Here is a 15,307-nt window from a genome sequence, read left to right on the forward strand (position 1 = left end):
AAATTAGAACCTCTAGCCGAATTTCATAGAATCTCATATGAAATGAACACAAATTTAAAATACTTTTTATCACATATCTACAAATACCTACATAATAAAAATTTTTGCGTCAAACTGTATTTCGAAAATCTAGCAGAGACCGCCATTTTGTCCCGCCATCCTCATAATCCTTACGTCATGTCATTTTCCTGACGTCATTTTATTGTTTCTGTTTTCTGCTCCAGGTCATATTACATAAGTGACATATGCACAAATTTTACACGGGCGAAATCTCTGGATATCAGGCGGATTATGTTATGAAACTGTGTTTTACCTCTCTGCCATAGACTGTCCACCAGACCCTAAGTAATTAATAAGATTTTTTCTCTAATATAATAATATAAAATAGAATATAATAATAGATTATCTCTCCCCCGCCTAGATTGACATTTAAAGGTAGTAGAGACAAAAATTTAGGAGTGTTTTAAATATTGTTAGAGACTGTTGGTCAGTATAATACCATCAAAACAAAGACATTCATACATGAAGCTTATTTGGGATAAAGTCAGGTAGTGCTTAATGACACCATGGCCAGCTGTTATTCGGTTGTTCAGTTGAATCAACCAGCCATCCAACACAGCGTTTCAAACAGCTTTACATTATTTCGATAGGAAAAACTCAACAAATCATATTTAAATTGTAAGCTTTATATATAACAAATTACATAAAAGACCGATCAGTTTGTTGCAATTACATCGTCTAGTACGCGGGATGCGCCTGAAAGATATAAGAGAATAATTAATTTCTGTGAAGTTCTGATGCCTAACAATATTACGGATATTGCCATAGAACACAATAGTAAGACAATTGGCAATGTCTAATCTGATCTATCAGAGTTATCTCTCTTTGTTCTACTCCGTTATTTGTCCTTTCATGTCATTGACGGAGTTAAACAAAGGGAAGTAATTCTGCTTGATCATGAATTGTAATGTTTGAACACTATGTATAAAACTAAACGTATATGAGTGATTTGAAATATGATTATAAACTAAAATTGATAACATTTTTGAAAGTGAGGCAGTATTTCTCTATTGTAATCAATTCATAGATGAAAAAATAATAAATACGTTTTCCGTATCAAAATGAGCTCTACTGAATCCGTACCATTAATGTTCGGAAAGAAACAAAAGTAATACTGATTGATTCTATGCTTGAGGTCAGAATCACGGAATTTGAATTAAGTTAATACCTTTTTGGCGTGAGGGCCAATGGCACCTGTAGGTGCATTCAGTAGGTATGAGGCTCCTGTCCTGCGGTTATAAACCCCAGTGTTCCTTCCAATGCCTACATTATATGTAGATACACCAGTGTTGTAAAGCCCGGACATCGATGGTCCAGCGTAAGCAACTGGGTTTATGTATGATCCCAGCGATGCCTGTGTATTAATGGGTGTCTGGTAGCCCTGGTAGCCCTGGAGGACGGGCCCACTTCCAATGGCGGCGCTGTTGAAAATATCATCCGACCCTATAGCTGAATTGTACAAGGACCCACTTAATGGACTACTAAAACTGCCAGAAGGAAACGAGTAGGAACCAACTGAGTATGAAGGATTAGCTATTCCGATAACTCCACTATTATAGGAACTGCCCGAGTACACAGGAGATGCGATTCCCTGGACGACAGCCGGACTTGCAACCAGTGTGGGTGACGAATATTGCATGTTACCACCTGACACATAACCAGCGGTGTTATGCACCTTTGTGGCATTGCTACCAATTACAACACATGCCAGTAGGAGTATGTAGACATTCATATTGATACCTCCTGTATGGCGACCTACGTAAGCTTCGCTGGACCTGCAATGATAAGATAAATGATAAAACTCAAATAAAATAATATGTTTGTATGTATAGGATGTAACACTCCCGTGTATGTGAATACATGATATATTGCGTTTCTGAAGTACAAGGTGCGTGTTTTGGGAGACTGCGGTATTAATAAAATACAACTTAATATGTAATATTGTGCCATAGTTAGTTTTATAGAATATCGAATTATAAAAAATAGCCTTGGAATATTTACATAACAGATCGATAAATGTAGCTACAAGTGAAAGTTGTTATTTGTTGTTATGAATAGAAATACTTTTTTTTCATATCAAGACTCACAGTAAGGTGTCGAACAATATATGATATTGATCGATTGTATTTAATACGCTTCTTTTATCTATTTGTGCATGACAGTTCGTTGTAATGTCATTATCTTACAGTTCAAATTTTATTCCTTCGTGTCAAAAGAGCCGATAGTAATATACCAGTACCCCGTAACCTCCCTTTTAAAGCCAGATTTGCCATTCCGGTACTAAAGGTTAAGATTCGATATTTTGCAATGTTTTATTGTCTTACATGCATATCCTACGGATGCATTTCATTTTCTAAGTAAGTTTAGGTTAGCAATTGAAATAACAATACTCTTTGAATCAACTGAAATGTACAATTGTTTGAATATTTTGCCAAAAAATTACAAACACAGCAATTTCAAGTCAACAGTATATATTTAAAATAAAATTTGCCATAGGCCTAACTAGGTTTAAGATGGTAGTTTTTCTAGATTTGATGAATTAAGCTGTAAAAATCATCCTAATAGATAGACGAACATATATGGTGACTTATAAACATCAACTACAACACAGAATTTATGTGAAATTCTTGATTTTCGTGGCCTTGTGTATTTCAGATTGAAATATACCTGCATAAATAACTTTGCTATTGCTAATAACACTGACTTTGCGAGATAGAATTGTAGACCACAACTAGCTAGGCTTAATGGCCAGACCGTATGTACTAATTCAACAAAACTGTAGATGTAAATTATAATTTCCCTTAATTGAAATAATGCTAAGCTACATTTACATGGTATAAAACATTTTACACAAAATTCATAAAATTATCTGCTATACATATCACCTATACCTTTTTTCAGATATACTCTCTTGATAATGTATGTGTACTAAATTGAAGGATATAAAAAATAAAAATCCAAGTGAATGTGCGAAAGTTTATCTTCGCGAATTAACTGTTATATCATTGATACTGATTGGTATTTCCATTCAATTTTTAAATCAGTGAATATTTATCGTCGGGAACTTGTTTGAAATGGAAATTACAAACTTTAGCAGCAGCGAAGGTTGGTTACAGATACTTATAAAAAATCAGTTTCACCAAATTAAGTAATACCTTTCTATAAGTCATAAACAGTAATACTTACCTTGTATGACTGCCCTTGTCTGGTGACGGTGTTGGATGACAACTGACGGTACGGGCCACGGCTATATATACTAACCTATACGCATCCATGATAGATCTGCTGTCAAATTAGTTCCAATTTAAATAAGAAGTAAACAAATTAGTCTAAAAAAGATAGGTAATCATCCATGTTTATTACATCAATTCTATCAGGGAAATAAAATAAAGTTAAAGTGTTCACACCCACTTGAAGACGTCATTTATTCGGAGACCGAATTCAGTTAAAAGTGTATAATCCTAACGCGGATTGAAATTCTGAAAAAAAACTTTAACGTGTTTTCATTTTTATCAAACAATAAACGTATCAAATAGAGGATTGTAAACACTACTTTTTATATTGTTCAACACAAGACTACTTTTTAATTATATTTTTGAACTTGATAATGATATACTACTGACAATACAAACATTTTACATGGCTCTGAAAGACATGATATTAATGCTAATAAAGCTATATTGGATAAAGTTCAAGTTTAATTTCTTTGAATATCTTGTAAAATCTTTTTTTTGTCTATATGTAATGATATAAAAGAGGATACTTTTTCCATGATATGATGTTTAACAATGATTAGCTTGATCTTTTAGGATAATCAGTATCATTTAATTAAATAGCAATCGATGTTAATTCATATTTATATATTTTAGTGTAATGATTTGTATATACTTTTTTATTTACGGAGAGGGTGTATAAAAGCATGTTGCCTGTTGCCCAATTCAAACTGTATTTAACATATGGCAATAAAATGTTTTAAAATGCAATTAATGCCGATAAGATCTATAAAAGTTTATCTCTGTTCATGAAATGCAATTTGAAGTTGTTTGGATTTCAACATGTTTATAAACTTTCTTGTTATAAAAAAATGAAAAAACATGTATGGTTCAATTATGAAAAATAGAGGAACTAAAATAGATACATGAATCACGAATATTCAGGTTACATTTCGCGAAATTAATTGATAATTTGTATCTCAGGGAAAAACAAAGTTGTTTGCAATAACATTTTTCAAATATTTAGTTTACAAACTCTTCAGTAATTTTTGTTTTCAATTAAGTCTCTATTAGCATATTAGCTATCTGCAATTGCGGATAGGTATTGATTGTGACGACATATGTTTGCGAGCATAACGTCATAATTTTCGGATAAAATGAGCTCACAAAATAATGACGTATTAAACATTCAATACCTACCGGCGAGGGAGCTAACTGCAATGTAATATGCAAAGACGGAATATTTATTACTGCAAAAAGACGTAGGGTAATACTGTAAAGCAAAATTTTTTCGTGTTCGGTTTAATTTTGCGGAGCAGTATAATCAAAAACGCGAAAATGAGTCACCGCGAAAGTAAGGTTTAACAGTAGCCTAGTTGTCCATAAGTTAGCGAATTGTGTTCATGGTCAGGTAAACAAAGTTATGAATGCACATAAATGTAAACAGCTACATCGATCATGACTACTAGACGGTTAAAGAAGTCTCATTTTGATGTTCCTGGGTCACCATTACTAGATCATGAAATTCGATTTGTAATGGTGTAGACTTTAGACCGAGTGTCGTCTTTAAGGTTGTGTATTAGATTGCTATTTTTTTTGTTTAAAAAAGAAAAAAGAGACATTTACTAGTTTCGTTTTTTTTTTCTTTTTTTTTTTTTTTATATTTTTCTGCAATTATTTACTAGTGTTTATGATAAGGAAAATAGATGATAGTGAAGTTATAACAATTTTTTATTTAATTTCAATTTTATCAACAACACATTGCATATACAATACATGTACATTCAAACTTATGCGCATGCAACCATTTCAAACTTATGCGCATGCAAACATATCCATTTGTATAGAATTTGACAACTAAACATTAGTATAGGGTTGGCTATATTAAATGCCTTTACTTACTCTCTCACACACATATATAAAGACAGCACATATACAATGGGGGAGGGGGGAGCTATATTAATTTGCAGACTCAGACTAGGTGGTTCACTGTTCACATGGTTAAATTGTTAACAGTTTTAACATGGAGTTTATTTAGCAGCATAAAAGGTTTCATCTTATATAAGAATTCCGTGTAATTACCTGTATGTAAATATATATATACTGTATGTCTGAAATATAGATGCAAGTAAATATATCCAAACTTTTATTTCGATACAAGTTTCACTCGTCATTAATGTTATAATGGTTGTAGGTTTAAACAAGTACTGTTTAATCAATAGTAAAATAAGGTTATCTACTATCAAATCAGCATCACGAGAACTGCAATTTGAAAGTTCAAAATAAATTCCCTTCAATATGAAGTTAAGCGAAAACTTCAACACAGGCTAATTATAACAGAGTTTAGTTGAACATTGGCCAATTCAAATTCGTAAAACAAAACTACATCATAGAGATATTAAGATCATATGTTAAGCCAGTTTTCAAGATTATTTTGTAGCCCAATGTCGTTATGGTAAGCCTTATGCTGAACTATTATCTGCTTATGAGCTTTAAGTTCAAATTGTATATGATTTTTTAAACTTATTAAATTGATATCTTTTTCTAAGCATTTCATTTCAAACAAATATTGCTTAATCAATAGTAAAATAAGGTTATCTACTATTAAGTCTGCATCACAAAAATTGAATTTTCCAAATGTAAATTCCTGTTTAATAAAATCAATAAAAATATCATTAGCATTAAGTAACTGTTTTAAAACACTTAAAAGATTAGAAACTTTGTCACAATATCAAAACATATGTTCAATTGTTTCTGGAAAATTTCTACAGAATGTACATCTATTGTCAGGTTTAAGTTCCATTTTATGTAAAATTGTATCTGTAGTTAAAATTCTATGGTTGATTCTGTATTGAAGCCATCTTAGGTTTGTACTATTATTGGTTTTAAAGACATTTACATAAATTTCTTTCCATTGATTTTCCTGGATATTAAAAGTTAAAGACCATTTTCTTTGTGATGCGGGTTTTGTGTGATTATAACACAAGATTATGTAGATGTCCTGAGTCCCTTTTGTATTTCTTAACATAACTTTCAAATTTAACGGTATGTTTGGTAAATAGATTACTGAAGAGAAAGTTTCATGTTTACTATTTATAAAATGTTTTACTGCTCTACCAATACCATGAAATGTTAAAAAGTTGGATCTTATATCATATTTTTGTTGCAATTCTTCAAAACTATAAAACGTTCTATCTTTTTTGACAATACCATATATATACATTACTCCTTTCCTGAACCATTCTATGCAAAAACAGATTTGTTGGTTAGTTTAATGTTATAATTATTCAACAAAGGATTTTCACAAATTTTGTTATTGTAAGTAATAGACCCATCTATTGTTTTATACCATACTTCAAGAACATCTTTCCAAAACAAGTTTCTACATTCTTTCAAAGTAATTTTGAGTTTTTGAAGTCAACAATTTGCTAATGACAATTTATCCACATATTTATCTGCAATATGCACCCAACTAGCATCATCTTTATAGATCCGCCTTACCCATGTTGCCTTGAGACCTGTTATAAGATATTTTAAATTTATCATTTTTAACCCACCTTCTTTATATAACTTAATTATAACATCACGTCTAATTTTGTCTGTTTTACCACACCTAAGAAATTCATATAATATATTGCTGATTTTTTTTTATATACGAATATAAGCGCTATAAAGAGATGATTGAATTAAGAAGTGAGTAAGGTTTTTATAATAGCTATTTTCCATATTGGAGTGTGATTTCTTCGATTCCACGAGTTAATGAGAGATTTCAGTTTAATAAGTTTCTTGTCGAAATTCAATTTACTATTTTATGCAAATCAACATCATATTCTATACCTAAAAGATTAAACTTTGTGCTTCCCCATGAGGGATTGTGTGCTGTTCTATATGTATCATTACTGTACTTTTTGCTACCTATCCAAATGACCTGGGTCTGGGTGGAGTTCATTTTGAGTCCAGAAACTGTGGCATAATAATTAAGCTGTAGTATTTAAAGATTTTTCTGAGCCATCAATAATTACACATGTATCGTCTGCAAATTGAGAGAGCAATAATTCATGGTTATCAACTACAATACCACGTATGTCTGAATTATTTCTTAATAATATTGACAAAATCTCCGCACATAATATAAAAATATATGAGACCGGATCCCCCTAAATCTCGTGTCTTTTGTAACTTTTAGAAAATAACTCACTCGTGTGGAATAAACTCAATATTCAACAACCACTCATTGTGTAACCTATATATATATATCTCGTCTTTGCATATTACAGAGTTAGCTCCCTTGCGGGTAGGTATCAATTGTTACGTCATTATTTTGTGAGTGCAATTCATGTTGGTTTCTCCGAAACATATGACGTTACGCTCTTAAACACATGACGTCACAATCAATACCTACCCGCAAGTGCAGATAACTCTGTAATATGCAAATTCGGATTACATGATTAAACACCAATTATTGTTAAAATAATGAATATCGTTTAAGCTCTGTCGATGGTGGACCATCTTTAAATGATCCTATCTGTTAATAAGACATTAATTTAATTACACAAACAAATAAAAACGTTTACAAGATGAATAGGGATAATAATTTTTATAAATAATTTTGTATGACAAGCACCATAAAGTTATTTCAGAGACCATTATTTATTTCTCACTGCCATAAACAACACAAAATTGTTTAGCGAAACAGATCTTTAGTCTTGTCGATGGACATAAACCCGATCAGCTGATCGGATCGCAGTTACCATGTTTATGCCCTTGGCACCGCCTCACTTTTGGCCTTGAGTTGAGCGTTTGCCCCTGTGAGGAAGGCTCTGGGTTCTGTCCCCTGGCCGAGACACACCAAAGTCTATAAAAGTGGTAGTTTCTGCTCCGGCTTAGCGCTCAGCATACAGGGAGTGGGACGACTGGTTCGCCCGTTGTCAGTATAGTGACCGGGTGGGGTGTGTTGCTTGGTGTCTTCGACGGCATGCTTCAGTGATATAACACTATAAAAAGGGCAACAGGTCCACTATACAAGAAGACACAACATGAATATACCGCAGTCTCCCAAACCATGCACCTCGCACAACATACACGCAACACACCACATACATGGGAGGCTGTCCTTACATGACCATAGCTGTTAATAGGACGTTAATCAATCAAACAAACAAACAAACAAACAAAATGTTTATGATATGACATTCACGAATCTGTCATAAAAATGAATGCCGTTAATTGCATTTTGGTGATTATGTTATGGTTACAGAAATATAAATATGTTTTTTTTATTAATTGAGTGATATTTTGTCAAAGTTTGCTATAAGAAATATGTGATGAACATTCTGTAAACTTACATGTAACGTTGAATGATAAGTAAACAACTACACAACAACATAACGAATTGTAAAACATTAAATGTCTGAAAACAATACGCCTAACTACATCATTCACCATAAATACCTCATTAAGTCTGACATAAACAAAATATATAAACCCAGAATTACTCAACGTGATCTGAAATGTTAATGTTGATGTAAATATTTTGGATTATGAATAATGGACAAGATTGTCTTTTTTGTTGTTTTATGTGTAAAAGAACAATTAGGGTCAATAAAGTACGTGCCAGGTTGAGGAGTTGGAAAAAGGTCGAAGTACCCGAAGAAGCCATCGACCTTTTTTCAGTACTATAATGATAGAACAATTTCAGAATCGATTTAACACTAGGACACCATGTTTCCATGCCCTGTTTACATGGAAAATATATATCGATACATGTCATACATGTAGCATGTTCAAAATTACCTACATCCATACCGATATGTTTAGACCCTCACAAAGTTCTTTACATCTTGCTTTGAGACGGCTTGATATTGAAGATATAAATATAATTTAGAACTATGTCATGTAATTCAGTATCAGGTCTGGTATATTTTACACACAGCATTCGAAAAAAAATTAGAATCCTTCTTGGTTCCATATGGATCCTCTATTATTTTTTATATCTGCTTTGCTGCTTTTCCATCTTTGTAATGGAAGGTCAAGCTCCGATTCTTTCATATTCATTTTTTTGTATACAGACCTACGGTGAATGCCCGCAGCTGTCCTATATGGTCACCAAACTGAAGTCATATCAGACACATTGCACACTCAGTATCTTTGTTATCATACTTTAATATTTCTTTACTAGGAAGGGTAAATCAGTTTAGTTTTAAAGAATATATATTTTTTACGTTACATTTACAAGTACTTCTGTATGCATTCAGCAAAATACAAAAAGTAATATATGTATATTCTTCAAAAGTGAAAAATCGTTGTCGTTATCTTTGTATATAATAAATAAAATTCAATAAAAAGTAATTTTTAATTATTACATTTAAAAGTAGTAAGTCTAAAAATATATTCATTATCTTTGATTTTAAAACATATTTAAAAACCACTTATAAATATAAAACAAATGGAGAAATGTTTAAAAAAATATATATATATTGTAGCTCAACCTTTTTTCTTGTATAATTGAATTCGCCTGATCTGCGACGATTTAGAAATTCACGAAATATATGCGCGGTGTAAAATAGTTATTCATGACAACGCAAAATGAAGTCACCGCGGAAATAAGTTAGTGTACAGAATCAGAAAAAGTAAACTAGCAAGTCATACTATTATGACTTTATTCTCCCAGCACATCTCATCAAATAAACGTTGACCTATTTCCTCAGATAATCAAGTATCACTGTACCTACCACTTGTCTAATATTGACATGTGAAATTTATATGGTAAATATCAAACGTATCTTCTTAATCAACAGCTGTCATTTGCCAAGAGGTTTGAACTAATCAATAAAAAATGTCTGGCTCATTATGTTAATTACCTATCATATACTGTATAGTTAATCAAATCTGCGATTTATCATTTTGTGTTTGTTTTGATTACATACATAAAAACACCTGTAGCTATTTGTATATACCACGAACATGTGGAGAATTGCTTTTACTTGAAGAATTCGCCTGGAAACTTATTTTGATATACTGTAAACGAATTTATTTTAACGCAAAAACAAAAAAAAAAAGAAAAACATGATTTACAGTATTAGCATGAATTGAAAGTAGTTCAATTCCCGATAAACCCTTTTACAAACTTTAGCGCTCTTTATGAACATGTGCTTCAAAGACAGCACGAAAAGCTCTAAAATAAAAGTACCGCTAAAATAAGTAAGTTTACAATACATTTATAAATGTTTGTCGTTTTATACAGACCATGAATTATGTCTTTATTCATAAATATATGTTTGAGGTTTGTTTTTATTTGTTTGTAACACCTCTATCAGTAGAAGACTAAGATAGCCAATGCCTGATGTCTAATCCTATTGACATTTTAACATATTTTGGATTTTTTTTACTTTGTTTCATTTTTTGCCTTCAGTCCTGCGCTCGCCCCTGTGAGGTAAGTTTTGGTTTGTCCTCTGGCCGAGATCACCAATGTCTAGTGTTAGTTTATGCTCTTGCTTATCGTTAAGCATACAGATAGTGGTACGACAAGTGTGTCCGTCCTCTGTATACTACGAGTGAGGGGTGCTTTTTTAGTGTCTTTGATGTCATGTTTTAGCGAGAAAACGCTACAAAAAGTTCCAATATTACAAGGGAAAAAAATCAAAAATACATATTTTCAATATAGACGGGTATTGGATATAATTTAAAATACGATAGCATTTTCAATAATCAGAAAAAAGTTTTTCAAACTAAGAATTCAATCCTGTGAATGTATTTATTTGATATATGACAATTGAACAAAGGAAAATGGAAATAATTTTAACATTTCATAAATTAATACAGATTTTAATGACCTAGTCATGGATCAAGATTTTTGGATAAATCCTATGGTCATAAAATGGCATGTTACTGCGATACATTTTTTGAGAAAATTAATGTTGTTGTCAAAAAGAAACAAACGCGAGCAGTTAATGCATTAATAAGTTCTATACTTCTCTTACCCTTAAACCCGTAATTTTACTCGAAACACTTATTTAACACCATTTCCCCGGGAAACATTTCAGGAAAATAATAATCACCCAAGATTTTATATTCAAATCACAGAGAAATATTGAATCGCACAATTTCAATACTGCATATCAAAATGAGTTTATGACATACATGCATTTTACGAATTATGAAATTACGTATGTAGCTTATCAAAGGTATGGGCGGACATGACTATGTTTGATCACAGGCCAATGACTGTCGTCTTAGCCAACTGGTACAGATAAAAAAAGGTTCTAGGTGTCTAGGTTGAAGCCTAGTCTAGACTGTTTTATCTGTAATAATAACGATACAAGCAATATCCCACTTCATATACGTAGGTATTATTCATAATGAAATAAGGTAAAAGGTCAAAAGAATCAACAGACATAAACCGTCGCGTAATAAACCTACAGCCAAACTACATGTACAACAAGAAAGTCACAAAAGTTGACGCTTTATTACATTTTTTTCTATCGTGTTTCTACTTTAATCACATTCTTCTATCTTTGATTATTTGACTAAAATATCAAGTCTATAAATAACTTATATACATAAGATCTCTTGGAAGTTTGCTATTTTGCACGCATCTTGATTCTTCAATAGTCTGACAGAATTCGGGGGTTGGGGGGTTGGTTACAATATTGACATGGCATGACAAAATAATTAGTCTTGGGTATCTATGTGATATAAATAACTGAAAGTTTACATTGCTAATGACCATGCGTATTTACATCATTTAAAGACCCACTACCTTTCCGAAACAGCTTTTAAAGTGAATAGTCGGACAAAGAAAACCAGTCTAAATGCGTTCATTGGCCTTCCAAAAGTTCTCACATATTAATACGACGGCCAAGTTCTGCTTACGTTTCCCAGTTCTGACCATTAAAGTAAAGGAAAGTTGAAAGCATTGAAAGCGAGGTTGCGTGGAAATGTAACCACGGACATAGTCAGCCGGGAGGACGTTCTAGGATTCCTATACTTAAAATTAATTTCTTCGTACGCAGACAGATTTTGGCGAGAGATTTTATTTTTCTATTTCATTAGAAATTATACTGGATACATTTACACCATTTTTACCGTCTTTAGCCATCCTTGTCCAACTGTTCACTTTAACTTTTAAAATGGAAATGTAAAACGAGATCGATAATTTAATAGATTCGCAAAAGTTAGTAACTTACCGTTAATACTTCACCTTCTGAACAATTTAATAATAAATAAGATATCAATTTTCATAACGCGGGTCGTCTTATGTGTCTCGCGGTCGTCCTAAATACCGCGCGGTATACGTATACGTAGTTGACTATCACTACGCCAGACGGCAAAACTGCGAAATGACTCTCCACTGTTAATCATACATTACGGAGAAAATCTTGCATATGTTAGGTGTTGTTACATCATCTTAGGCTATCGATATATATTTTCTGGTGTTACCAATGTTTTTAAAGAAATCATATTGTTTTGCACCGGAAAGGTAGTGGGCATCTATGTGACATACATACGAGTGAAAGTTTACATTGCTATTGAACATGCGTATTTACATCATTTAATTGCAGAGATTGTACTTAGCTGGAAAAGAACCTGTTAATATATTATTTACCATTTGACCTTTTAGTAAAGTAAAATGGTGACAAATTATGGTTAAAAGGCGTATAAAAGTGCATTTAATGCATTATTTCAGTAATTTGTTTTATAATGTATTGTATTAAATAGCCTTTAAAGATTCGTTTCACTACTGCCTTATATGAATCTTTGCGCCGAACGAATTCTAAATATCCAAATCAATGAGAGAAGATTAATGAATACGTTTTTGGTGACTGATAACATTGCAAAGATTAATACAAATACAGACGACGGATTTTATGTGGGGAATTTAAATTGTCAAAAATATTAGGAGTTTAAAAGAATGAATATTTCTATGGAGCGCTCTATAAAGTTACAAATATAAGCATTTATCTGCTGAATGATGTCCTATTTGGCAATAAAAAATGTCTATGTATGGTTTGGGACCATTTTTGCCGCTAAATCCATGAATTTGTTAAACTTAATTTTGATGGTATGTGATAAGAAGAACAATTGTTGTTTTTGAAATATTTTTAAAAACATTTCTGATTCAATTATAATGGAAGTTTGCTATTATTGTCACCATAAACATCCAAAATATGCATAAAACGAAGTTGAATTTATGTCTTCATTTTTATCTATGTTTGATAGTTTTTTATGTAAGAAACAATAGGACGCATCCTTGAACAAACTTAATATTAACGAGAATATATAGAGGTATTATGCTACATCTTTATAATATATATTTTACAGTACATATATGTGTTAACAAATGCGCTCTTTGATTTCTATTTGAAAACTTTTGTCAATTTTTTCAAATAAGATAATTGGGTTTGCAATAAATACAATAACGTCCTGTTCATTTTAGTTCTCTCCAGGAATGTTTTTTCATAAGATCACCATATGAATGTTGTCACCAGAAGGAATAGACATTAATTAAACACAATAAACTATTCCTGGTTATTATGACATGTTCATTTATCATTTTCGTGACAGGTATCAATCGGTTTTCCTTTGTGGACGGGGAAGTTTTTCTCTACAAAATTAAGTGGAGACAGATAAGACAGACGGGGTCATTATTGATAAATGTATTTTTTTCCTCACTGTCATTTCGATGTATATTTAAAAATATGTGTATATAAAAATGTAATATATTTATAGATTGTTACGTTTCAGATTCATATTTGTAAACAAGGGTTGAAGGAAAATTGAATTTCATCTGTATTGAAATTTTATATAATTTAAATGTTATGCTATACGATTAAATTGTCCTTTTGTTTGTTTGTTTGATTATTTTAACGTCCTACCAACAGCCAGTTTATGTAAGGACGACCTCCCGTGTATGCAGTGTGTAGCGTGTGTGTAGTGCGAGCTGTGTGTTTTGGGAGACTGATGTATGTTCGTGTTGTGTCTTCTTGTAAAGTGGAACTGTTGCCCTTTTTATAGTATAGTGCTATATCACTGAAGCATGCCATCGAAGACACCAAGCAAAAGGCAGTCTCCCAAAATGTAATGTTTGTTTGTTTTATTAATTAACGTCCTATAAACAGTAAGGGCCATGTAAGGACGGCATCGCATGTATGCAAGGTGTAGCGTGTGTGAAGTGCGAGATGCGTGTTTTGGGAGACTGCGGTATGGTGCAATTTTGGGATGCAGACTGTACACGAACACGGCATCTACGTCATCGGTAGGGGAGGGGAATGCTAGCTAGTGTTGCTGTTGAAATAGAACATCATAATTTTTATAGATACAAGTAACAATGTTTTAAATGAAAATGTTTTAGTAAAAATTAAAACTATTATATACAAATTTGACATAGTTTCGATTTTTTTCATTTTCAACATGTATACATTTTTTGAAGTTGGGAAAGTTATGAGTATATTTTGTATTTTATCTTTTGGCTAACCATATATATTATTTAAACAGACCTATGCAAGAACAACTTTACAATGTATTAAAACATTAATCTATATCTAAATATATTTAAAGATGTTTCACTGTCGACGAATGGTATTTTTTCTATATTAAAACAGGAACAGACAATTAAACTTTTTTCTTCAGTGACAAAAGTTACTTACTCTACATTATTACCACCATTGAAAATATTAAGCTCTTTACTAAAATTCAAGATAAAACTATCAAAAATTATTTATTACATCCCGAAATATTTCATGGCAGTATGCTGTACATTGAATTAAGTACTGATTGTGCAAGCACTAAAAGCATAATGAATTATTTACATGCATTTTTGTGTTAATTAGACACATATTTAATTAGACACATATAAACACGATTATACCTCGGTTATTGTGCAAATGGTGAATTTATGTCCCGTCGGCGGTGTCGAATCTTTAAACGATATTGTATTCTTTTTTTACAATTGAGGTATATAATAGGCTTGGAAACAAATAAAAGTTGTTCCTATACTAAAATCATTAAAGCTGCTCCACCGCCGACAGAGCATTAAT

The 15,307-nt window shown here is 31.9% G+C and overlaps 1 protein-coding gene across 1 annotated transcript; it reads right to left on the bottom strand.

Moving 5' to 3' along the window:
* Positions 1–670: 670 nt before the first annotated feature.
* LOC138330560 (uncharacterized) lies at positions 671–3,335 on the bottom strand. Its single transcript, XM_069278123.1, has 3 exons — positions 3,247–3,335; positions 1,229–1,835; positions 671–756 (listed from the first exon to the last, which is right to left on the bottom strand). Exons 1-3 carry the CDS (start codon positions 3,333–3,335, stop codon positions 739–741), a joined length of 714 nt encoding a protein of 237 aa, XP_069134224.1. The 3' UTR covers positions 671–738.
* Between the last annotated feature and the right edge of the window lie 11,972 nt (positions 3,336–15,307).

Source organism: Argopecten irradians, chromosome 9 (assembly GCF_041381155.1).
Source record: "Argopecten irradians isolate NY chromosome 9, Ai_NY, whole genome shotgun sequence".
NCBI classification, from domain to species: domain Eukaryota; kingdom Metazoa; phylum Mollusca; class Bivalvia; order Pectinida; family Pectinidae; genus Argopecten; species Argopecten irradians.